Raw genomic sequence first — 27,419 nt, 5'->3', positions numbered from 1 at the left:
ACATTGACTGTGATGATTGGATCACGTGCCACGCATGCCCAACCACCGACTACCACGGTGCACAATGCTGACTTGTGTCGGAAACGGTTTGGAGAAAGTTAGGGGTGGCCAAACCACAACGTGGCATCAGTCCTTGAAGTCACTAACTTTTGGTCTGAGCTATGTTGGTAGGTGCAGGCTAATTGGTTGGGGTCTGTGCGACTATCTTAACCAATGATTGGAGACTCTAGGTGACATGGCTCAGAATCGATCACAATAGCGTATACACTCTTTGTCTTCCCTTAAACCGTGAGATTAAAATTGCTTCATATCTGTCTTTCTTCATGCACTATATCCTTATATACAACCTTTCTTTTACATATTACCACAATTAAAATAACTACTATGAATTTGGTGTTCATCATGTTGTGCTAACGAGGTATGGCAACTTGGACCGATGTATATATGTGCCTGGTCCTACGTTGTAGCTCACTGACTGAACTCCCCTCGGTGGATCCTCCATATCCACCAATCCGGATAAAGCCATGAACATTCGCTTTTCGTTTTCTCAATTTCGTAGACAACACCCCCGCTGCTAGAAGACAGTGAGTAGGACTTCTCCTGCAGTAGTTGTACACACGTGGCCGTGTGGGAGCATTTCGAGATGTAGAGATGCCTTTCTTCACCCTCAGCCGTACTAGGGCATTAGGGGACAATATCATAAGCTTTCCATGTGAAATAATCTAATCCCAATAACAAATAATCTTTAACGTAGAAGGGTTAATAAATATTGGAATACTGTACTAAAAGCATGAATAATTATCCAACTTTGGTCGGTTCGTGCTCTCAATAAGATTGATTTGTTATTAAGGTACAGGAGTTCAGTCCTACTTTAATCCATGTCGTAGCTCCTTGTCTTCTATAATCCCTTTAGAATAACCCCAGTAGTCTAAGTAGTTAAATTCCAGCCATCAGAATCCAAAATATTTCTGAATACTTTATTCAGTCAAAGGCAACGTGTAGCCTGATACCAGTATATCAGTACAATCCGGCATACCGCATCGCACTGAGAAAAAACTGACGAGATTCAAAAGAAAGTGGTAGAAATTAGAATAACGACATTGGAAAACTAAGAAGTAGTTGAGCTTAAAGGAAGATAAAAGGTAAACATAACTGAATCGTTGCTACTGGTTTTGGTACCGGTCTACTAAAGGTATTCAAAAATAAATTATGATTAACGTGCAAATCCTAATTTTAAACATGTTGATGCTTCATACTGGAACCAAGTGACTATGTAAAATAATTTGAAGCAGTGATCTACTAATCCCTTTGTCAGCTAACTTTGTGCATCTTATCAGACGGTGGCTAAACGTGTAGTTCTTGTCTTCATAGCCTTGGCGAATAACCGATTTATCGCCTCTACTTAGTACCTTATATTAACCCCATGGTTATTCTCTTGAAGGTTCCACCATTCGCGAGTAATACTTCAAAATTTTCTACAATAAAATACAGAAATTCACACATTTCCCATTTTAACCGCCGTTATTTTAGTTATAGACTACAAAACGAGTTGTTGCACACTAAACTTACGGCCGGTCGACAGTTTTACCTGCCCCACAGGTTACAAAAGTCTACAAAATTTGAACGAAGTTTCTGTGTCCTTTCTGACATTTAGCCTGCCACTAGCTTACCAGGGCTGATTATACTTTCATGACATACGTAGGGTAACACCCTTAACTTTTTGATCCCTTTTGCGAAATCAGTATAAAGTCACTTTACTAGATTTACTTTTTTCATTTGGACGGATTTCGAACATTGTTATTTAGTCAGTTTTGGGTTTAAATGCAGTTTTTCAGCTTCAGCAAACAATACTGTCATTCTTCGATAGTTTGAAAGCAGACTATAAGAGTAAGAAGGAGAATCTTTATGTTAACTATCAACTGAAAATATAGATAATGGTAAGACCACGACGAACAATAGCCGACAAAACCAACTCAAATGTCAATTTACCATATGATCTGATCCAACCAAAAGTGTTTGAATACAGAACCTCCAACAGGTTGATATAATCTTTGATCCAAAGGTGAACCGAGCCAATTATAGAGTTGAGGTCAAGGAGCAACGACGGTTTTTCTTGACTACGTTCATCAAGGGCTAATAGCACTGTGGCTTATATCTCCCTTAATCTAGGTGCTAGAAGTCCCCGGGTCAAATGACTCTTTGTACCTGAGGTCAGTACTTATTAAAAATTAACGGTTTCCTGGGCATAGCTTTAGAATATAATCATTGTGTTAGGTTTGAATGGTAAAAGCTCCACCCTAGTTCTTGTGCTTTCGTTAGCTTAAATAACTGTGCGTTAAATTCGTTTACAATAACTTAGTATCGACCCCTAGCACTTTGTAGGATTTCGGATAGTATTTTAATAAGACTCATTTTATTTTGTGTTGGTTAGCCTGCGAACTAGTGACAATAGGTGTAACTCAACATTATACATGATACTGGACTGGATTATTGGGTTTTGGTTTTATTTTGTTCGAATTTTACTCACTAACTTATTACCTAGTCAAATTATTTATACTATTTTTCTACTTTCTATGTATGTAGTTTGAAGAATGTATGCAGATATATTCAGTTCTTCCGATAGTGATCGGGAAGAGGAGCCAGTTAGACGTATCGAATCACGCCCTTTACATTTGTCTAGTGATGAAGAAGATATTAAACGTATTGTCAAAAGTGGTCGGAATAAACGGTATGTCAATATATTAGTTGTTTTTAATGTGAACCAATTCACAGATGTGAAGAAATGCAAAGTATAATAAAGAACCTGAACAATCATAAAAAAATTAAGGATATGTCAAATATAATCATTGGTACATAAAAAATGATATATTTAAACGCTTTTTCATCTAAATGAATACAGATTTTCAAAACTTGGTAAAAGTGTACGAGAAATCTGTTCAAATGAATGATTTCGATGGAGTGCCACCGTTTTATGTTCGCTGTATAGCAGAGCTTGAAGATTTTGTTAACGATTCATGGGAAAAGAAAAAAGAAATGAACAAGGGTGCAGTTAAATCACTTGCCACGTTAAAACAACGTGTAAAGAAATATACACGACTATTTGAAGCAAATATTCGCGACTTTCGTGAAGTAGGCTTATTTATCATAAAACTCATGCTATATATGTTCAGAATTCAGAAAACTATGTAGATGAAGAACCTGGAATTTCTGGTATTTTCATCCTTTCTTGACGTAGTTTATTTATTTTTACGCTTCAGATATCGAAGCTGATGAACAGGAAGCAGCTCCTTCACCGATAAAGGCAAGTATATTTTCAGTTTCTTTTAAACTATCATTGTAAACCTATGATTCAGTGTTCTAAGCACTGAGGTCGGATTAGGTTAGTCAGAAAATGGATGTACAAGTTTATCTACTATGCTATCAATCCCAATTTTCTGTTTAGTGGATTAGCATATTCATCCACCTAAACCGAACTAGGTACATAATAATGTAGGAGTGGACTAAAAGAAAGCTAGGAACAGTTGAACCAGCCCATGGAGTCATTGTTTTACTAATTTATGTTTTCTTCTGGAATTGTATTTTTGATGCCTAGTCTTTTCTATTACCACTGATACTGTTACCATCTATACTACTCTAGAATTTGACCTGATGATTTCATCCCACCGTTCTAACGAGATCTGGCAACTTGAATCGATGTACATGCGTACCAGATTTAACGTTTCAATTGACTGAGTAAATGTTCAGCCTTGATTTAGATTGACTAAAGTTCAAGTACCTAAGTAATTGATTCTTAGTTTCACTTAATATTGGCTGGGGATAGTGTTGTCATATAATCGTGTATAAAGCCTCTCTATGGATTAAAACTTAGTCGTTTACACTCATTTATTGTTGCCTATTTTATTGTTTTATTTACTACTATCATTTTCCCTTTACTAGGTTTCTGGAACTTTACCTACTTCCACTGTCAAGAAATCAACACGAAAGTCGATTGCATCTGATTCAGAGGATGATGACGATGATATGGATGATAGTGACAGTGATGATTTTTCTGATGACGATGATAGTTCAAGTACTAGCAGTATTGATATCAATTTGGATCGTTGTAAAGATCCTTCGGTATACTTTTTAAAAAGTACTTCGGATGATAAAAAGGTACGATGGAGGTTTAAAGTAGATATTTTTAAGTACCCTTTTGATACATCTACCATTTTTATTGTATCGGAGTTTTGGTTTTTAATGTGGTTTGTAAGATTCATAAGTTACTTGAATTACGCGTAATGGTCTTGCTTATGCAAATTAATTTGATCTCACAGGATCATAGAAAGCCATGAGAGCGCACAATACATATATCAAGTGTTCATTTATTTGGCAACTAATATGCGTGCATTGTGATTGTCTGAAGTGTGAATCAAGCAAAATATACTTATGAACAAACTTGGTAATATTCTTTAGGTCACTACGTATTCTACCACATAATCAAGTAGGCCATTGATCATAAACACTGGCATGGCATTACGAACTCTAATAACTGTTAATTTAAGAACGTTTTTCTTCTGAAGAACATACTCTTTCCAATAGTACTGTTGTAGTGAATAACTCAATGTTACTTAATGTCATTATTAACTGAACCACCATATGTTTGATTAGTTACACCCGTGGTAAATGAAAACAACTTGTAGGTGTTTATTTAATTCCACATTTTTTAAATGAAATTAATTGTATCAGTCAATTCGGTAATAAAGTGACTGAAATCACGGAACTCTTTGTTTTAAACCTAATTTTTTATTTTAATTTGCGATTATCCTGTTGAATTGTATCACATCACTGATATTCTAAGAATTATTCTGCTTCTTTTTTTTTTAGGATAAAACGAAAATTAAGAAAATTGCAAAAGATCGATCAACTAAAAAACAATTAAGAGCTTCATCTGATATAGAGGATGGAACATGGACTACAATTGATTCTTACGGACGACCGGAAATTCAAGTTCAAGCCTTCGAAAAAGGACAAGAAATTAATTTTGACGTCGTAGTTAAGAAAATGACAGAAATTTTGGCAAGTCGTGGTAAAAAAGGTGCAAGTACCAGTGATCAAATTGTGTTACTTATGCAAGTTGAAGAAAAAATTAGTAAGTTTTTAGATAGGTTGTTTTTTCACCATGTATTTCTTCTCAAAGACAACAGGTAGTGAGTTTCGCACTGACATATAATAGTTAATATGGTTAGAACAGATATATTGTAGTTATTGTTACAATTTAGGATGCGCGTTTCGTTCTAGCCAATGATTGTCAGCTGGATATATTTAGATGTTCACACTGAAACCCGAACCCAGTACCTTCTAGTTTGCATATTATCTTATCCACTGAGCTACTGAGTTCAGATAGTCATTAAATAGCTTAACGGTTGTGATGTTTATATCATTATTGGTCAGGGTTGCTCAAAAATTCTCAGCCCGAAGTATCAACAACACTATGACTCTAACAATCATCAGTAGTGTTATAGTTGATTTATGTTTTCCATGTAGTCAGTCTATTGTATAAAATGTGTAAGTCTATTTTTTCTCCCGAAGAGGTATTTAAAGTGTTTTTTTCAAAGTTTTATAAAATATTATGCATAATACCACTGCATTGAAAACAATGGCTATGCATTCAAATATATTAGTAATTAGCAAGTCTGTAATAATGTTTTACAGTCTTTATATTGTAAAACCATGCTAATAAAGGTAAAAGAAAGCTTTAAAAAGATCTTTAAGTCCTTCTGTCCCTTAATTTTAGAGTTATTCGAAAATATCGCGATTGAAGGTCAGCAAGCGCATTGACATAGACAATGTACGAATACATACAGAAGAGGTCAATCGATCACCAGTATGAAATCATACTCTTACCAGAAACGACTCGAATTGTATATCGTTTCTAAATTAAAGTAGTGGTTGTGGTTCTTGGTATACCAAAATATAGTTCTCGCTTTCGGCTTAGCACTTACGAAATGATAGTAAAAAGGAAACTTGTAACTTCATTCTCATCTGATTTTCCTCTAGCATACAAACTCTCACAATATTTTACTTAATGTTTAGTTTACTTAAATTTAAAACTTAGATTGTCTTTGTCTTTTTTTCATGTTAAAACCACTTTTCTCCCTATTTCATTTCTTCTTTCTTTGCAGAGGAGTGTGATCTATCTCGTGGGTTACACGTTAAAGTTCTATTCGCTTTTATCAGCGTACTGTTCGATTATGACAAAAAGCATGATTGTATGAACTCCAACTTATTCGACCGGTATGGTTTCAATCTTTTTTTGTTAGAACAATAAGACAAAAACGCTGTTTGAATAGTTTTTGTGGATTTATAATACAACTGTAAATTAATTATTTAATACAAGCTAATTTATTCAGCCCTGTCATCCGCTCATTTTGTGAAAGTTCATGATTTGTCACCATCCAGCTGCTCACAGCAAAATAGGTGAATGATATAGGGTCAAATCCAAATTCGTTAGAAACCTTCTACTTCGACTGTTAAAAAGTATTGATACTAGAAATTTGTTACTAAAGATTATTTCGCCTGAAAATCTGTTGTGTAATACGGTAATACAATAACACTAGACTAGATAGTAAACTAGTTACTCGATCGATACACAATGCGGGAAACTACGACTTGATGCACTAGACAATTAGACTACAGTGAAGGATGCTCAGAAAATTGGTTATGAGTAGTATGCAGCGGAAAGGCGCGTGGAGGTCGCTACAGTTGATGGCCGAAGTGAAGAGTTCTAGGAGATCAAAAAGCACAACGTATGCAGAATAATTAGATCGGACGCAAAGGGAAAAAAGACAGTCTAAAACCAACTTAGATTACAGAATGCACAATAAGATGCAAATGGATAACTGAAAACTAGGTGTACATAATGCACCAACATTTTGTAATTCCACTAAATAATCGTACTTCTTGCTCATTGATTTGCTCTACAAGACTTCTATACCAGATTGTGTGATACACAAATACACAATTCCGATTAGCCACTGAAAACCAGATAACATCAGCTGAAATAACTATATATTAACACATTGTGAAATCCGAAGTAAGGTATAGCACCGTACAGTGAAATCCGTCTTTTGACAATAGTCTGTATACTTAGTTCTTGTCTGTCTGCCCACTAACTAATCACAGCTCATTTTCACCTGATGTATCAAAATCAACAAGCTAGATTATGGTGAATTTAACATAGTTTGTAACTTATGAATTTTCCTCTTGTAGGATTTTGAACAGAACTGATTAACTCAACTGTTAGCTTGCTGTTTTCCACAATAAGTTTAATATCTTTTAATTATTGACCAGCGATATTTTGAGAGATATTTATAAGGACTCCTTTCATCAATAGACTATCAATCAAATTCAAGTTATTCATGGGCCGATTATTGAATGTCGTCATGTTGTAAAGATAGATCTCTCTCCCCGTTTATAAATCTGTGATGGTTAAATAAGCAACGGTAATTTCAACAAACTAGTCGTCTTCATTTCTTGTGTGTTCATATACGCCCACTTTTCTTCCCAGCTCTCTTTATCTGATTTTTAGAACTCTTAATGCATTCGATCGTTTATTTGATCTGTTAAATGAAATAAATATTCAACTGATTGCATTGGATTCTAATGATGATGAATCATTTGAGGTATGTTTTGATTTATTTTGTTTAAATGTATTTGCAACATCTTGACTTTAAAGTCCTAGTAAGAAAGTCGTTTTTCTTTCTGAGATTTTCTTTATTTAATACACATAAATACTGATACAACCGTTCACCAGAACCTAGTATGCGCCAAACAAATAAGGATATGAAATTGTAAAGAAATAAGGTAAAAACAAGAAGGAATTACTACCGAAAATAAAAAATCAGGTAAAGTTAACAACAATCATTATATAATAAAAAATATTGTCCAGTTTTGTAAGGGGTGATCAATAAACAAATCCACTAATAATGGCAGAATTTTGTGCCCACTGCCACATTGACTCAGTTCGACCTTGTATGACTGCATTGTTTATTCACCGATCACAATCTTCCATGTTTGTCATAAACGATATTGATTTTTGTTGAATCGCTTTTTTTCTGTGCTGCAGTTATTGTTCTTAACGGATGAAGGTTATCAAACCATAAGGCTTACTTATTCTGACTTTGGCCAAGCTAAGACTCCATGTTCAACGACCTAGGTAATTACTTCTTACAGGTTTAAAATACAGCCAAGAAAGACTTTTCTCGTTCAGGTAAATTTATCTCACTTTTATGAGGAAAGTACAGAAAAATTACAACAGGATTACCATTGGCTTCCATTCTGAGCCTTGTCTTGTTAAATCTTAAGTCACTAAGTTTCACAATTTCGTGGACCCCAATCAAGGAGTCTTGATGGACTGATAGATAAAAGTTACATATAGAATTTTTTACGCCAATGCGTCATGTCATAAACTGACCGGTCTCTTTTGAATTGTGTTTTAGAAACATTGACTGAATCAGTTAAAATTATACCGACAATTTTTTTTATTCGATGTAGCTCTGCTTTAGAGATTCTCTTACTGAATTTTAGGATGAGTAAGTTTATGAGAAATTAGAATACAGTATTGCTAAGTGTATTACTCAAGGTAAATGAGGGAATTTGACTTCATAGTCGTTAGGTCATTTTAAATAAAAAAATTGTTACGAGATCATTTATTGGATACAGATTCATATATTTGGCTTTGAGCTACGTTCTAAATGTAGGGCTAGCGATACTTCCTGGTTGTTCTAATCGAGGTAGATGGAGCAGTGTTCGAAATGGTGACTTATTGGCTGAAAATCCAACGTCCTTACCTCAGTGGACCACCATTGTACACTGACACTAGCTAAGAAATCATCGTGTAGTGCGTCATTTCATGTCATCTGTGTGTGGGCTGTGATACTGCCCGGGTGCCCAAACCGAAGCAGGTGGTTTTCTTAGGGGGCCACACCCCGAGCCTTTGACCTAAAGGTCTGATCCACAAGGCAGTGGAGCATCGTGAGGAGATGCAGTCTCATGGTAGCCGGTGACCAATGATTGATTCGTACGCCATTTGTTCCTTCAGGATACTGGAGCCCATGTGCACCATTGGTTTGGAATCAGGGTTTTCTAACTTCCCTAGGTGGACCCTCCGTGTCCACCAAGAAATCATCGAGGAGGTCAGTGCATGACATGGTGTCGTGGCATGAAAGAAAGCTGAAAAGGGCTAGCTTCTGTTGGTCCTTCACGACTCCCTGGCTGGGGTCCGAGAGATGGTGCAACACAGTGGCTACAGACGTTATCAGATATGGCTCAGAATAGAAGCCAGTGGCGAACCTGCTGTAACCTTCTTTTACTTTCTACATAAAGAGTGGTTCTAACTTTCTTAACTGAAAGAGTCTTCTGGTTGTACATTTCAGTCCGCCTTATCTTTTCATCCCTTCTCTTCCTACTTTCATTATTTTGTGTGGCGCATATGTATCTGGTGCCCTTTTGTACCAATATATATGTGTTTAAATAAATAAAATAAATAAATAAATCATCGAAAACGGAGAAGTACTATACTTCTTCGTCATACTTTGAGACTTTCCAATAACAAACACTTTGTCATACCCGGGCCTAAATATAGGACCTTTAAGATCTACAGCATCTCTGATTTAGCTCACTATTTAAAAGTCTGATCCACATTTTTAAGCTACAGTTACTTTTCTGTACACTGCCATCATCATCCATTGATACTAATGAATATCTATCCGAGTCCCTACAATGTCGATTCTACACAAGCTACAGCTGAAATTGGTTATTAGAAAAATATAAATCATATAATTTTAATTAAAATCGAAATCCGTATACTGCTTAAAACTATGAATGTTATGATTTCCGAATTTGTGACTCAGACTAAGATAAAGTTTTTAGTCGTACCGAATGAAATATTCATTCTGTGACGAAAACTCTGAGATGATTTGATTACATGTATTCGATTGTCGTTATTTTTCTTAATCCCCAAAAAATAATAGCATGAACCGTACCGTATCAAAGCATCTATTCTGACTGTGGTGGGTCTTTTAGATGTTGAATGTTTCAAAGTTCTGCAAAATGCCAACGGCCATGAGTCGGAATATGTTGACAGGTAATTCAATTTTCTTTCGTTTCAACAGTTCTCAGAAAAGTGATAAATTCAAGTTAATTAATAATTACCTTAGGAAATGTTTATTGTACTGTATTCGTCTACACCAGTCACAGCTTTTTCAATTAATTCGATGATGTCAAGTGATTGTTTTTTCAATGTATTTCTTATTTTCAATTACTTCGATATTCTCGCTGTCGATCCGATTTTCAAACCTATGGGACAGACTATATAGTTTAGTACATGAATGTGTTTGTATATTTTTTCAGACCATTTCTTGGTGTCCCTTTATATAAAATGTTAACATAAACTGATGACCAGTTGTCGCGAACGTGACTGGACAATATCATTTTTGTAGGTCGCTCACTCCCTGATTAAATAAAATCTTCGCCATCACATTAAGCACCGGCTAGGACGATGGAGATTTCCTCTCCTTATACCGATTAATATCCATTTAAAATTAACATATACAAATTGGATGAAGAAATATGTTAGCGGGACATAGATTGGAGTAAAGCATGCTCCGTACACGATTGTGTTAGTGCACGCTGATTGGCCATTTCTTATCCAATCACCGCTAGTCAATTCTTTAAGAAGACTCTAGGATCTTCCCATGTAAAAATTATAAATATACCAACGTATCTCTTATAGTGCTTTTTACTTCCATTTACCCTTCTTATTCGGAATATAATTTCTTCCTGTTCAACCGTGTTCTGATTTGGGGACTTGTCGAGTGAATTAATGTCCAAGAATGCTAAGCAATAGGAATGGTTGGGTCGTAATAAGAAGAAACTATAACAAAATAGAATTTAATTAAATTTCTGAATGGTAGTTTTGAAATTCTGAAATAGTCTAGGGGCAGTGTTTCACAATATTTTATTATATTATTCTATTGACAACGGATTATTTTAAAAATGTTCAATTTTAAGCATCATACATATTCTTATTATCTATATTTAAGCTATGAATTATCATATTAAGTTTAAAAAGTTCTTGAAACCAGAATTATTTAGCGGTTCAGCGTTAGCTTCGACAAATTCTTATTATGAATTATACCAGTTGAAGTCAAGACAGTCATGTAGGAAATAGAATATAACACATATCCTCATGAAATGTTAGCACAACAAGATATAATCATCATGAGTAATCCCAAAGTAATAGAAGTAGTAACGATATCAGTGGTAGTGGAAAAGATTATAAAAATAGATTTAAGGAGATAGTTCTTAAGGGGCAGATAAAGAGTGAATAGGCCTGTATCACTGCAAACGATTCCGAACCATGTTATTCAAGGTCTCCAACCGTTGGCTACTATAATCACGTGGACCACGACAAGGTATTCTAGATCCGTATACACATGGCTCAACCCAACGCTCAATGTCTTTATGAATTGATTCCATGTCGTGATTCCCCCTAGCTTTCTTCGAGCTTAATTTTAAAGTGGAAATACAAAAAATTGTTGACTTGACAAATATCAGAGAATAAACTTGTGTCAAAAAACTTGAAACGCGAATTTTAATGACCATTGTAACATAATGAATTGAACCTACAGCTTCACTGTCACAACAATGTGGTAAAATAATACGATTTGCCTGCTATTAGTACTCCAAACTATATTTATCCAATTTAGTGTTCAAGTATTTATGATATAATTTTATTCCTTACTCTTGAAATTTTTGGAATTGGTAATTAAGTATTTTCTTTCTCCTCTCTTTGTATTTTAAATTGTATAGACTTCGAGATGAACGAAGAGTCTGTAATATTATTGATCGTTTATGTGTCTATTTGGAAAAGAAAGAATATCCTCCAGATGCACTCTGTGCTGCCTATCTTCATAAACTGGAACACATGTACTATAAGGTAAGGATAAGTATTTTTTCACTACTACAGGTTAAATTTGAACTTTTGTAGATTCAAACTGCCTTCTGTTACTTTGTTTAATACACTTACACATTCATTGGGCGATTGCTGTTAACTAACATGATCTGTAGTGTAGATTAGCAACTCTTGTATAAAGCTCTCATCTAGTCTATGTTTATCTTCGTGTTAGATTCATGGTATTAAATTGCGTGTTATAACTATACTACTTATCAGTAACTAAAATTTGTTCACTTTGTGTTTTATTGGCTAAACAAACTGTTGACAAACTAACCGTTTTCTTATTGGCTGATTACATATTCGGCCATGTTAAATCTGTAGTTTTTATGTTGATACGCGTTGTGACTTGACTGCTGTTGCTTTTGTGTTTACTATCTGCAATGTGACTTCAACATAAACGGATTATTTTTTGTTTTTGTCTGGATTGAATATTCCTCCTTTTTCCCTTATACTATTTAAACTTGTATTAATTTAATCCGGTTATTCATTTATTCACTCTGACGAAGTGGGTTACATTAAGTCGCGAGTTTTCAGAAATTCAAATTCCTACTCAACGTGATATCACAAGTATATCGTTATTTTACCATTAATCAATGCTTAATTCATTTGAAATTATCCTATCTCAAACCTTGATATTGATACCTACAGACCAATTATTTGTTGTAGAGTCACTTACTATTCATATATTTTCATCTATAAATATTACGAGAGTCGCTAATAGTTTTCTAACTTAATCCTCTCTCGAGTCCGTTGTTTCGGTAAATCTAGAAACTGGTATAAGGCACTGTATGTTGAATAAAGTCAGAGGGACTCCCTTGACCTCTGGAATATATATATATATATATATGTATATATATATATATATATAATCCACCGGACATTGAAGCAGGACCTGCAGACCTTCCTATAGATGTCACTGCACCAACGATCGAAGAAATCAAGATGGCCATCAGACAAATCAAGAATGGCAAAGCAGCAGGACCTGACAACATATTAGCTGAAGCACTGAACTCATACATAGTAGTAACTGCAAACATGCTCCACATTCTATTCAAGAAGATTTGGGAGGAAGAACAAGTACCGACGGGCTAGGTAGAACGATATCTCATCAAGGTACCGAACAAAGGCGATCTGAACAATTGTGAGAACCACAGAGGCATCACACTACTTTCAGTCCCAAGAAAAGTTTTCAACAATGTTGCTGAACCGGAAGAAAGACTCAGTAGACTCCCAAATTCGAGATCAAAAAACCGGATTCCTTGACTATGAGAAGGCGTTTGACTGTGGATAGGAGAACAACATGGAAAATTATTCGACACTATGGAGTGAGTAGCTGAGAAGATCGTCAAAATCATCTGGAATTTGTACGACGAACTACAGTGCAAAGTGGTGCATGTAGGACAGGTGACAGATGCATTCATAGTGAGGACCGGAGTCAGACAAGGCTGCTTACTCTCTCGCTTCCTCTTTCTTCTGGTGGTTGACCGGATTATAAAGACCTTCATATCTGACGGGAGGCACGGAATAAATTGGACAATTTGGATGCGATTGGACGATTCGGACTTCGCAGATGGTCTAGTCCTTCTATCCCATACACACGAACAAATGCAGATGAAGACAACCAATGTGTCAAAAGCCTCTGCATCAGTAGGCCTCAACACAAACAAAGGAAAAAGCAAGATCCTCAAATACAACACGGAAAACTCCAAAGCAATCACACTTGGTGGGGAAACTGGAAGATCTAGGATATTTCATGTACTTGGGAAGCATCATCGATGTACTTGGAGAATCTGATACAGACGTAAAGGCGAGGATTGGCAAAGCAAGGGCCGAATTCCTGCAATCAAAGAACATATGGAATTCAAAACATCTGTCAAACAATATCAAAGTCAGAATCTTCAATGCGAACATTAAGAAAGTTCTACTGTACGGAGCTGAAACGTGAAGAACTACATCCATCATCAAGAAGGCACAAGTATTTATAGACAGTTGTCTATACAAAATACTCAATATTCGTTGGCTGGATATAATCAGCAACAGCCTACTGTGTGAGAAAAAAACCCAGCCTCCAGCTGAAGAGGAAATTAAGAAAAGATGTTGGAAGTGGATAGGACATACATTAAGGAAATCACCGAACTGCATCATGAGGCAAGCGTTAACTTGGAATCCTAAAGGGAATCGGAAAAGAGGGAGGCCAAAGAACACATTACGTCGGGCATTAGAAGCAGGTATGAAAAGGATGAATAACAACTGTAAAAAACTGAAGAGGATCGCCCAGAACAGGTTTGGATGGAGGGTACTGGTGGGCGGTCTATGCTACTCGACAAGGGTTAACAGGCGTAAGTGATATATATATATATATATATATATATATATATATATATAGACCACATTTTGTAATTATTAGCCTTTGTTAAAAGACATCTCATTCAAGATGATAAACTCAATAAGAACAAGAACGTCTCATCATAGGAAAACATGAAAATGACTAGTTCAGTGTGACCGGACAGCGAACAAGTTTATTAACCATTGGTAGAACATTTAGTTGACAATTCGCCAATGAAGTACAGGGAAGAAACAGGACTATAGGAGCTGGTCTCTCATATAGTTATAGTAGGCTAATTTCACACTTTGTTTGTAATGTATTTAGTTTCCTGTTCCGTATATTTTTTCTGCCTCGGTAGTTAATATTGCATGCTGTTTTGCTGTTATTATTGTTACAGTTTGATTTTGAATGGGGTCGTAAAGTGGAAGCTTCCAGTATGGAAGAAGTTGGACTTCATCCTAACACTTTAGTTATTCAAAAACTTTGCGAATATATTTATTTAAATGATCGAACAGATAGACTACGTACCAGAGCTATTCTCTGTCATATTTATCATTTAGCTCTTTATAATCAATGGTTCAAAGCTCGTGACTTGATGCTTATGTCTGATTTGCAAATGTCAATTGAACATGCTGACCAGTCAACTATGGTAAGTTCTTTTTAAAATGCTTCACATTTACATTTACTATGGGTTTTGTATTGTCAGTGGAACATGTAATTTAGTTGATAAAATTGTTTAAGAATTTCAGTCACCATTCCTGCTTAAGATACTCTGTAATTGAATCAGGCGTTAGTACAGATGTTATGTTGAGTATCTTTCATCTCAAGTGTACAGCCTATGTCACGACTATCTAATGAACTCTGTTGTTCCATATAACTACTATATAAAAGGTGGTTATTTTTCTGACACGCCGTGTTCGCAAACTGATAATGATACACACTTTCTATATACGAATCTAGCTATTTGAGAGTGAAGATGGAGACTAAGAACTGGAGTTTATTTGACTGAACCAATTTGATTGTATGTACACTCACTTATCTTTCCATTGGAGAAGAAAGCCATTGCATGGAGTTATTATTTGAAGATTTCTGACTGGGGTTCACCGTATCAAGTATACCGGTCAACAGTTTAGTCTATCAATATAAGACTGTGAAGAATCTGTCGATCCAGAAGGGATCTGTTCAGTTTAAAATTATTTAATCGTCTAGGTCTACTGGTCAGAAAAAAAGATTGCTCAATTTGTTTTAAGACGTTGATGAGTTCTGAACTGTTCCATATGAAAACATATTAGTTATTTGGCCTATCCTCAAGGTACATTGAATAACCATAAATTCTGATTTATTTTCCACGATTTCATCATCCCTAATAACAAAAGTAGAATCTGATGAACTTTTTCAATAATTACACTTCCTTTGACTTATTGATAATTAGGATAAAACATAACCATTGTCCTCATTAAGATTTCTAGTCTATTCTTCCTACAGTATTTCGGTACATAATAATATATCCTATCTGTATGTATATTTTAGCAAAACATTAATTCTTAATCAATATTGGTAGCAGAGTATTTAACATTTTGTTTTAGATCCTGTATAACCGTGCCATGGTTCAGTTAGGCTTATGCGCTTTCCGTCAGTCCCATATTCGTGATGCACATAATGCTTTAGCCGATATGATTGGATCTAATCGTATTCGGGAACTACTTGCTCAAGGTCTTCATACTCAGTCTAGATATGAGAAAACTACTGAGGAAGAGAAGCGCGAACAAGCCTTACAGATGCCATATCATATGTATATAAATATTGATCTAATAGAATGTGTTTATCTGGTATCTGCAATGCTTTTGGAAATCCCAAATTTAGCAGGTAACTAACTGTATATAACACATGTTGTGTTTAATATCCCCCCAACATATGCGTTTGAAAATAAAATATACATGCAAATTGTATTGATATTTTTCTGTTCATTACTTTTTTAAGCTCATGAAACGGATTTACGTTGGCGTCCTATTAGCAAACCGTTTCATCTTGCCTTACGTGTTCATGATCGTGCTGCATTAGTTGGACCACCTGAAACACCAAGAGACCATGTTCTAGCTGCTGCTAAAGCTATGCGTTATGGCAATTGGAAAGCTTGTACTAATTTTATCATCAATCCCAAAATGGATGCTAAAGTAAGCGGATTTCGTGGCTAATGAAGTGTTTAATCCTTGATATTTCGCAAGTTTTTGTAACATCTTTGATCCGTCTGCCTAATAATATACTGGAGAGAATTTGCCTCGATCTGGTTTAAGACCTTGACACAATAGACTATCTAGTACAACCTTGAGGCTAGTGATTCATGAGTCTGAATTGAGACTAAACGGATTCGGGGCAGAGAGACGAGAACTATTTTATCACGTGATTGGTTGACATATGCGCTAGAAGGGAGACGATTCATGCGGAATACTATTCAGTTTATTCCTAAATCAAGTTAACACAATATGAATAAATAAATGGCTAACACAATTTCAACGCAAAAACAATTGGAAAAAATATAATTATATCTTAACTAAGCACTGGGATAGAAAGACGGAGTACAAAAGGTTTCTTTTAAATTAATAATTTTTGGATAGAAAAAAGTATGACTGTGAGCCATGCATCAAACGAAAGCCTATGGTTTGTAGTATAAACAAGGGACAAAACTAAACGTTAGCGTTCTACAAACTTTGATTTAACTGAAATAATGTTCCTAAAAGTAGTTTCCGTTGTTCGTCATAGCTTTTTTATTTCTCTATTCACTTCTGTTTGATTTGGCCAGACTTAGTGTATATCATCTGAATTTTTGACCGAATAAAAAAATGACCGATCTCACATCAAACAAAATCCTTCAATTATGTACAGATTTCTTTTGTGATGCAACTTTTGTAACAATATTAGAAATCCAGTGTGATTTTTTAGGTGGATTAATCTTTTTATGAATGCTGGCTAATTTACGAAATATCCGTAAAGAGATCCACTGAAATACTTAAAGAACTCTGTGTATATTTGGATGTTGTTATCATTGGCAGAGATTTTAAATAGACGATTTTGTGGAAAGTACAAAATGACTGTGCTTTTGTTGTTATTTATGTGTTGAACTAGTATCATACTCGATTTGGACTATAACTGTTATAGAATTAAGCATTTGTTATTTTACGTAGACTTGATAACTCCTACAAGTACAAAATTGTAATAATTATTTAGATATGAGGAAAAAGATCTATGCAAATATGTTACCACTTTCTGAAATCTTATTGAAACTTTTTGTCAGTAGAACCACTCAGGAAGAATGATACTTTGGAAACCCACATCCTCAGAGACCAAATCTGATTAACTCTTAACCTTCAGATCATTTAGTTAACATCCTATACTTCATATTTCTGACTTTAGCCAATTCATATTGTTATGTGTACATCATAATCTGTTCTCACAGGTGATATTTGTTCATATTCACCATTTCATTAGCTTCTACAAAGCTCACTAAGACCTTCAGGAGTTCATCTCAAAGCCCGTTACCAGTAAACACATGATCAAAGTGTGTGATTGTCTTTCTTATGAAATAGATGGATTGTGTCTTGTAATGGAATCCAGGACATGAATTTTATTCTATTTCAGACTCGTCAGCTGGATGTACGCGAGTCTTGATACTGATGTTCACACCGAAACTCCAACTCCATACATTTTGCTTCAAACGCCCAACTTGTTATCTTCTGAGCTTCTGAATCCATATAGTCACTAACTTATCTAATGAATTTAATGTTTATATTCTTATGATAAAGAATTTAAACTATCCTATTGTCGGTCTTCCTTACTGAATTGGGATTAATCTTTTTTTTGGTATCAGCACTGGAACAAGGACATATCTAGCTGATGAGTCCTAAATGAGATGAAATGCACATACTGAATTCCACTGCTAGTCACAATCAATTTATTCTCTTAATTTCGTAACAAAATGGCTAGTATCTAGATGATTATCCTTATAAAGACTGATACAAAATTCAGTTGAGAATGTTAACAATTGGATCATTTAAACCATTTCTAATTATAATATTTATATATTACTGTTTATTAATTATTTCTTTTAGATTTGGGATTTATTATTTGAATCGAATAAAGTGAAACAAAATTTAGAAGTTAAAATTAAAGAAGAATCATTACGCAGTTTTTTATTTACTTTTAGTGCAATACATGATTCAATGACATTAGATCGTTTATCTATGTGTTTTGAATTACCAAAATCTGTAATTTATTCAGTCATTTGTCGTATGATTATCAATCAAGAATTAGCTGTAAGTTATCAACCATTACTACTACTACTATTACTACCACTACTACTACTACTAATATTATTATTATTTGTTTATGAATAACTAAAATTCAATGTTCAGTAACAGGGGAAAGAGTTGATTGTTATTTGTGTGTTCAGAGAATGATTTTTTTCTTTAAGGTTATTTACATTTTAAGTAGTGATTAATGGTGATATCTGGCTTTTCAGTGTTTAAAAATAGCATTGATTACATTAAATAAATGGTACCACTGATTGTAATACAAATAAACTTTTTTTACTGTTTAAATTTAATTCATTTGTATTGGTTGTTTGAAACTTACCAATAGTGTTTAGGATTGGAATTTATCAGTCTCTTTTTTGGCATATGTGCATCTTATGCAGGTTGCCTCGATATTGTTAGTAGGTCACAAGCATTTGAAGCAGAAATGGATAATGACTAGCAGTGGAATCCAGTACGTACACTTTGTCCTATTTGGGACTCATCAGCTGGATGTAAGTAAATCCCGAGAGTTAATGTTCACTCTGGTACTCGGACCTAGTACCTTTCTCTTCAAACACAATTGGGTTATCCACTTAGCTACTGAGTTCATACAGTCACTGGCTTGTGGACCGTGGTGAATTTTAATCAGTATATATTAGTCGTTTGGAATTTTCTGTTGATACATTAACTGATACACCCAGCTGATGAGTCCCAGATAGGATGAAACACGAGTCGTTGATTTCACTACTAGCCACTATCCCATTTCTGTCTTATATCGTTTGATCACTCACTAATCAATAGTATGGTGTTTGTCGTCTAGTCCTTAGTGTTAATTGAATTCTGTTGACTAAAATGCATAGTGGTTACTAGTCTGGATGACGTCACCTACGACAAGTTTTGGTGCTAGATAGTTGATGAGAGTCGGCAGAAACGTTCGTGTCACCTAGCTTCACAGTTTGAGAATTTATTACTGAGTTTTTTCAAATACGACTCATCTGTAGTGCTGAAACGTTTATAATTGATTGATCATTCACTCGTTAACGGTCAACATCATGTCATTTTCTAGTTCTTTCGTTGTTGATCAAATTCTATCAGTCAATTAGTCACTAGTCTAAGTGATGTTAGTTGATAGTTGAAGGTAATCGACCTGAAGCTCGGGCTGTAGGTTTGGTGTTGATATAAAACATGTATGTAAAATGGCAAGTAAATTGTTACTCAAATTATTTTTCTTAACATAATAATGAACTCCATTTCGTATCCTACATTCTGTTTGAAATTCAATAGCCGAACGTGCCTACATGTTAGTGTTTGCGTCGTCACTGGAACTCAAAAGTAGTGCACATATCTTCATACTCTACAGTACGTTGTACACTAGAATATTGGGTCAGGATAAACACTTGATCAACGGGCATGATATTTAATATTAGCTGTAATGATATTCAGCGTCCTATTGTCAATATTTTAAAGAATGAACTAATCACTCTCTGTGAACATATGGAGTTTCGAGGGCATCATCTGACACATTCGTGTAAGAAGCCCATATTACAAAGAGTTCATAATAAAATTTGGTACTCGCTGTATAAATTAATGATTCTCATCACTCAAACTAGCCTAATAAATACGCCTGCGGAAACTGGTTCAAATCTCAGCCTTTGTATACATCTCATCAGTTCAAATAAAGAAACTCTTGAGATTAATAATAAACACCTTTTAATTTATTTGTATGTAGTTAACAATTTTTTGTGTTGAATTTTCTACTTCACAGTTTATTGAATATAGAGGAAAGAATATATGCTTTTCCTGTTTTACATAATCAGTTGCTTCATTATAGAAAATATAAATGATCTTCCATGCTGTGTATGTAAGATAATAAGAAGATTCTAAAAATATATGTATTTGAAGGAACTCTATTTCAATTACGTATATACTACAATATGTAGAAATTAAAATTAGAATGAACAAACTGTACCTAGATATTTCATATCTTAATAGCAAAGTCTCATTTCTATATTACTACAATTACTGCAAGAAATCCCTTATAGACTTGTACAATCCTAACTATACTAAAACTAAGTAAACGATATGTATAGTAGTTAATGCTTACTCTTTTATATCTTCATTGACTGAGATTGTTGTCATCAGTTTTATTTGTAACAGTTATATTTTGGATATGATAAAGAAAAAATTATCTTGACATACTCATCTACTGTAACATCATTAATAGACAAGTGGGTAAGTGTATATGACTTAAACAACACGTATCCAACAATTACTGATATCTTAAATGAAATTTTATCATGTTTTCTGTACTAATATTTATTTGATGACAGCCAGAGCTAAGAGTACCTGTTTTTAGATTCTCTTCATTATTGAAAATGACAATTAAAGTGAACTTTGTTCATTAACTTTCAATACATTTTCACTACTACCAATTTATTCAGTATGAAATTCGTTATTTTATATAATGACAATGACTACATTCATAAATTGCAATCATTCTAATCGAAATGTAACTGATTAACTATTCTTTTTTTAATTTGAATTATGTTCATGTTTCTTTTTAATTCATATTTTTGTTTTGAGACTGGTCAATTGAATTGAAGTATCTAAAATTACTGTGCCGTAGAAGAAGACAATATTATCGTTGAATAACTTCAACGCATGTATTTTATTTAAAACAATTTCCTTGTTTTTGTTAATTTTACGACAGTATTCTACTTTTTAAACTCTTGTTTATCATTATTATTATTATTCATAGGCCTCTTTGGAAGTTCCTAGTGATGCATTAATAATGCATAAAACAGAACGTTCACGTCTTCAGGCTCTTGCTTTGCAACTTAGTGATAAAGTCAATAGTATAGTTGAAATGAATGACAAACTAATTGAGTCACGTACTGGTGGTTTGTCTGGTTTGAAAGGTTAGTAAACAAATTACTTCATTTATGACTTTGCATTCTGTAAACATATTGTTCAATTACTAATTAGATTTTTGTTTCCAATTCAGTATTTTGATTTCAATTACTTTGATGTGAATGATAACATAGTTACGAGTACCTAGATGTATTCTAACGTATCTGTTATATCATTCCGGACTAAAAGTAACTAACAAGTAACATAAGTATCATATGTCTGCTAGGGATTTTGTCACAAACTAGTTTACTTTAGCTTATTTTCTTAACAAAAGTACTGAGATCTGTATGTATTTTAAACTAGATTTCAGTGTGAATTTGTTGACAACTGAATTCATTCAAATGATCTTTCATCTTGTATAATATCTGTCTGTCAGGTCTTTATCCTTGCACTCCAAATCGATCGGAGAATCTATTAGAAAGAGATCTGATGTGATGAAAGGGGGATAAAAACAATACTGCTAATCATTCTTAAAGTTCTCTCACCTGTTCTTGCTCGTTTATATGCTATCATTCGATAATTAACACTCAGTCGAACTACCTCAGCTAAATGCCTTGTATATTGTATTCGTGCTGTGATTATCATTTTTCTTCTCCCATATCTACCTATTTACTTTTTATCTTTTAAGTTAGCATGTGATTAGACTAATTCTAATGTCATTTTTTGGTTTCTATTTAGGTTCTCAGTCGTATCAAGGAAGTAAGTAGTGTAACGTTTGTTCTAACTTATGCTTTGTTAATCTGGTTCCTCACATAGTATTCAATCTCTCTTTATTGGGCTAGCTAGTTGTCGTCTGTTAATATATTTTAAAGATAGGTATAATTATTCATCTTCCTGGAAAAAGTTTTTCATATGTTTCTTCGGTTTACATTTTGTTTTGAAATGATTTACCCATAAACAGACTACATCTGTTAGGTGGTTGAAGATAGTCGACAGAAAACCGTGGACGTAGTTTTCGTGCGATTAGGCACTCGTCAACAAGGTTTATCTATAATCTCGAGGGAACTGGTACTCTCTGGTGGATTATTCCATCCTGCGGCAGTATATGTGTCGGAGTAATAACATAGGATATGTACGAAAGCTAGTGCCAACAATTAGACTTATGTATCTGGCTGGTGTGCCTTATTCATTTTGAACACTGTATTTCATTACTGCCATTAATGTCTCAGTCGATGTTCGTAGGTTTTATATATATATATATATATATATATATATATATATATAGTTAATCTTTCGATCGTAATTGTGACTAGGAAATACTTTTAACAAGTGTGTGAACAAATAAAATGTTGACCATAGTATAAGAGTTCGTTATAGTTTCTTTTGGTCAAACTGTTCGACTGCTGGATTACTACCCAGGCGCCCAAACCGAAGCAGAAAAGCTTGAGCAAGATCGTGAGTTGAACAACGCAAGTAAGAACTCAAAGACGATAGATAGGTTTTTATTTGACCCTCAAAATAACTCAAAACTGTATATGAATACACTAGTTTTTACATGATTTATTTACAATCAGATTTGTATACTAAGTTGTATTTTTAACATCGATTAAATAACAACTTACTTTATAAATACATATTTACATCATCATACATTTACGCGTTTATTACCGACATATATAACTAAACTTCTTAGGATGCAGTTGTATGTCACAAGGACTGGGAAAAATCAACTGTTTAGTTACTCACATTCTAACCAATTAATTCCTTGATCATCATATCAGTATTCCTTGCTCACATTTACCCTTTACTAATTCCGAATTGCTTAAGCTGTATTTATGAACACTGTTTTTTTTCTAATTCAACTATGCCTGATTGTTTGTTACATCTGAGAAAATAGACTATATCCCAAACGACTTAGTTATCAGTTATGACCGAGTATTGGTTCAAAGTACACTTTAATAATATAAATTGCGGTAATAAATAAAAGTTTAGAAAAACTTTTAGGTAAACAAGCAGAGTATAAATATTTGCATAACTTACATATTTATATATACATAAATACATGAAGTGTTCGTTTTTTTCTTATGGAACATACCATGATTAACATTGGTCACCAACTAACATCTATTTGAAAGTATTCAAAGTAATAGTACCTGGTTGTTATCATAATTTCAGTTAAATATTTTGTATAATTTTTCCGATTTTTTTTAATGGATATGATTAAAAGCAAAGAAAAAACTGGAAAATAGAATGGATTCATTTATTTATTAGTTTCTTTTAAGCTACTTACAATCTGAAAACAGTAGTAATAATTATTCACAATCAATTGACTATATGTCATTATGAAGATTAGTAGATTGATGATAACAGTTATATACGAATTAAATATAAATAAAGTGGATAAATATTTACATATTATTCAGCGGAAAAATCCTAGAAGGAAAAATTGCTTTTTAATAATATGGAGACATTTCTAGAGAATGAGAATCGGTGCCAAAGTTACGTAATAATGACTATAAAAATGAATAGACTAACAGTAAAATGAATAAGGCTTAAAAAATCCATGAATAATGTATGGGAATTTGTTGTCGAGATTATGGGATAAGATATTACGTAACTGAATAAAAGAAAATAAAAGTTACTAGGACGGTGAAAGCGTTAAAAACTGTTCCCTTTAAATAAATAGTTTTGGTTTGAACACTTGAAATAACTCATCTTATTCTGCTAGGGTTTTTTGTTTCTGCTTTATTCAAAAATATTTTGTTTTTGTCTCTTTTGAGTAAAACTAAAAATTTATCAAATCTATGCATATATATGTATTAAACAATATGTGTGTATATATATGTAATATGATAATTCTAGCTAGGCGCCAGGCATTTGTTTAATCCAAAGGTAGGTATGTTTAACACATACTATATTCTAATCATAATGAATCCGGTTTATAGGGGAAATGATTGCAGTGAATCTAATAATGTTCGTAGATTTATGCTTACTTTTTATGAGGATTTTTTAGAATGTGTATTCTGTGTGAAGTGATTTCCGAATTTGTTTGATTTTAATTTCTGTATCTGTCCTATTTCGCTTAGCAAAAATAAATTTGATTTCGAAATACTAACTAACTTTTTAGACTGTGAAGCAACTAACCATCTTTGAAAAGCTAGCCATGTGCTTTCCTATTCTGATGTGAGTGTGGTAAAATTAAGCGTGTCTAGTGTTTATAGAGCAGTTGGCAGAGTCTTGATTCCAGGGTTTTATACTCGTTGTCACTCGTCATCATCTAAGCTGACCTGCAATCTTGGAGTAGCTAGCCCTGTCTGTGAGATTAGAATCTGCGTTACCCAGTATTAATTAAGCTCTTCTACCGTCTACTATTCCCTAACTACTATGCTCTACTTAATTCTTCCAAAATCAAAACGGGAGTTGGAACAGTAGAATGTTTATTCTTAGAATCGGGACAAAACACTAGTATAAACAGTGGAGTTAACAGACGAATCTTATAACATCCTTCTGATTTGTTTAATAGCTCTGATTGGTTGAAAGTTTGTCAACCTGTCTATTCCTTAGGTGATGTATTCCTTCATTATGTTTTGTTAGACACACTGTTTAGCTTGTGGTCTTGTATACAACTTTTTTCGGTCCGTTTTTGGCTTATAATGCATTACTTTGTATCTGTTGTCTAATTAGGTCGATTCTTGCTGTTGGGAAGAGTTTTTCTATGTTCTCTTTAATCTTCTACTAAATGACTCAGAATATCATTTATGTTGACTAAATTATGATTTATTAGGAAATGATTTAAAAGAGCTATTCAGTAATACTATTTTTCATTGGATTAATTCATCAACTATGTCGAACTAATATAAGTAATGACTTGATTTCGATCACACTACTTGAATATCACTCTATTTTATATTCCTCTTCAACACTATATCATTCTATTCTTTTCACCATTGATTTTGTCTCAGTCTTCTTATTTCACTTAATTTTCTACTGCTATCAGAACCTTTAACTATTACTATTAGTCCCACTACTCTTCTGTTTTTGGTGTAGATTTTTTGTTATTTTCGTCGTGTAAACTGTGACAATTTCAACCATCTCATATATATACCGACATTTTTTGTGTATGTCTCTTATTTAGATTAATAAGTTGAATACACTAACAAAAATATTTGTGTTAACACTAACCGTGTGTTTTGTGGTACTGTGTTACTATTTTGTGTGTAAGATCACCTATTCCCGTTCATTGCACTTATATCCTATTTTTCGGTATACCTACCGGTATATATGTATATTTTTCAAAGTATTTAGAAGTTTATTCACATCAAGAGTTCCTGTTTATTTTTGAATTGCTTATTTATTCAGTCATATACATATTGACTCTTAAATTTTATGCACAATTGAAATATATTTTGTAGGCTTTTAGAGTCCTGTACATGTACTATCTCAACCTTTTTCTATATTTATCTACATTTGAAATGTCCACGTATTTAAGAACAAATTTATTATTGAGAAACTAGAGATTTTTTTAACTGAATACTTTTTTTGAACCGGTGATTGTTTGCAGATCTCTTATTTATTACTCATCACATGCACTTGTAACATTGGCAGTTGGCATTATATCTTGTGGATTATCCGATTGTATACCTTAACCATACATGTATAATAATTTGCTTTCTTTGGAAATCAATATTGACTATATCTTAACTTACTTGTCTATTGTTGTTTTCTTTTCACTCAGCGCGTCGTGTGGGAACTCGTTACACTTTGAATAAATTTAACTGAAAATAGACAAGATCATTCGACATTTTCGTCATGATTGATTGATAAGCTGTTGACCTGTCTTCTAGTACACTTTACGGATTTCACACGCCGATCTGTGTTTTTTTGTCACTGTAATCTTTACTTATGCCTTGTGAGCTTCATATTACAAGTGCTATCTCGGTATAATCCTATGTACGTTCGAAGACTGTTTTCGAATTCAATCTTTTTCTTCCAACTTTTACTTATTTGTGTATCATGCAAAACGTCAAGCTACTCTGTTTAGATCACTAGTCTGGCAGATTCATGCTCGTCAGTATTATTACTTACCATAGTTTATTGAAGGTGAATAATGGGACTCTCTTTTTATAAATAAAAGCTTTTAAAATGCAACTTTTTCATTTCTTTTTCATTTGATCAGTCTCATAATCAGTGCTAATGCGTTTGCGTACGTTGCTTTATTACATTGCACAATTCCGTGTTCCTTGGCTCACTTCAATAGGATGGGAATGCTTTAAACCGTATCCAAAAAAAGAGCCATCAAATCAATCTGGTACGGTATTAGGGATGTATACAAATAAAAGTCAGTCATTCACAACGTAGGGACAGGTACATATATGCATCGGTTCAAGTTGCCACACCTCACTAACTCAACAAAATTAATACCAAATTCATAGTAGTTATTTCAATGACAGTAATATATAAAACAAAGATAGCATATAAGGTTATGATGTATAGAGAAAGAATTAGTTCGTAAAAATAAAGGTGTAAAGTAATTTTAATCTCACGGTTTAAGGAAAGACAAAGAGTGTATACGCCATTGTGATCGATTCTGAGCCATGTCACCTAGAGTCTCCAATCATTGGTTAAGATAGTCGCACAGACCCCAACCAATTAGTTTGCACCTACCAACATAGCTCAGACCAAAAGTTAGTGACTTCAAGGACTGATGCCACGTTTTTGTTCGACCACCCCTACCTTTCTTCCAACCGTTTCCGACACAAGTCAGCATTGTGCACCGTGGTAGTCGGTGGTTGGGCATGCGTGGCACGTGATCCAATCATCACAGTCAATGTAGATTCACAACCTTATCAACTGATTTAGCATTATTCTCTAATACCCTGTGTCTAAGCACACCATTACTTACCCAGTGATCTCAGCAGATGCGAGCAACATAATAAAAACGTGCGGATACTATGATTAA

At 33.9% G+C, this 27,419-nt stretch overlaps 1 protein-coding gene across 1 annotated transcript; it reads left to right on the top strand.

Annotated features, from left to right (window-relative positions):
* Positions 1 to 2,581: 2,581 nt before the first annotated feature.
* On the top strand, positions 2,582 to 26,607 carry Smp_000480 (eukaryotic translation initiation factor 3 subunit 8). Its single transcript, XM_018790411.1, has 18 exons — positions 2,582 to 2,728; positions 2,773 to 2,849; positions 2,900 to 3,129; positions 3,171 to 3,210; positions 3,258 to 3,301; positions 3,937 to 4,152; positions 4,864 to 5,128; positions 6,162 to 6,273; positions 7,568 to 7,661; positions 10,011 to 10,123; positions 11,851 to 11,977; positions 14,719 to 14,970; positions 15,908 to 16,187; positions 16,302 to 16,495; positions 18,428 to 18,631; positions 21,369 to 21,528; positions 22,199 to 22,219; positions 26,196 to 26,607. Exons 1-18 carry the CDS (start codon positions 2,592 to 2,594, stop codon positions 26,237 to 26,239), a joined length of 2,610 nt encoding a protein of 869 aa, XP_018646321.1. The 5' UTR covers positions 2,582 to 2,591; the 3' UTR covers positions 26,240 to 26,607.
* Positions 26,608 to 27,419: the final 812 nt, after the last annotated feature.

The sequence above is a fragment of the Schistosoma mansoni genome, assembly GCF_000237925.1.
Source record: "Schistosoma mansoni, WGS project CABG00000000 data, supercontig 0113, strain Puerto Rico, whole genome shotgun sequence".
In the NCBI taxonomy this organism is placed as follows: Eukaryota; Metazoa; Platyhelminthes; class Trematoda; order Strigeidida; family Schistosomatidae; genus Schistosoma; species Schistosoma mansoni.
This window is presented reverse-complemented; position numbering and strand designations above follow the sequence as displayed.

Bases quoted from the DNA above. Each gene is read 5' to 3' on its own strand.
- Smp_000480 (XM_018790411.1), top strand. From the start codon at position 2,592: ATGTATGCAGATATATTCAGTTCTTCCGATAGTGATCGGGAAGAGGAG. The intron at 3,302-3,936 runs GCAAGTATATTT...TCCCTTTACTAG, and splicing joins CAGCTCCTTCACCGATAAAG to GTTTCTGGAACTTTACCTAC. The intron at 14,971-15,907 runs GTAAGTTCTTTT...ATTTTGTTTTAG, and splicing joins ATGCTGACCAGTCAACTATG to ATCCTGTATAACCGTGCCAT.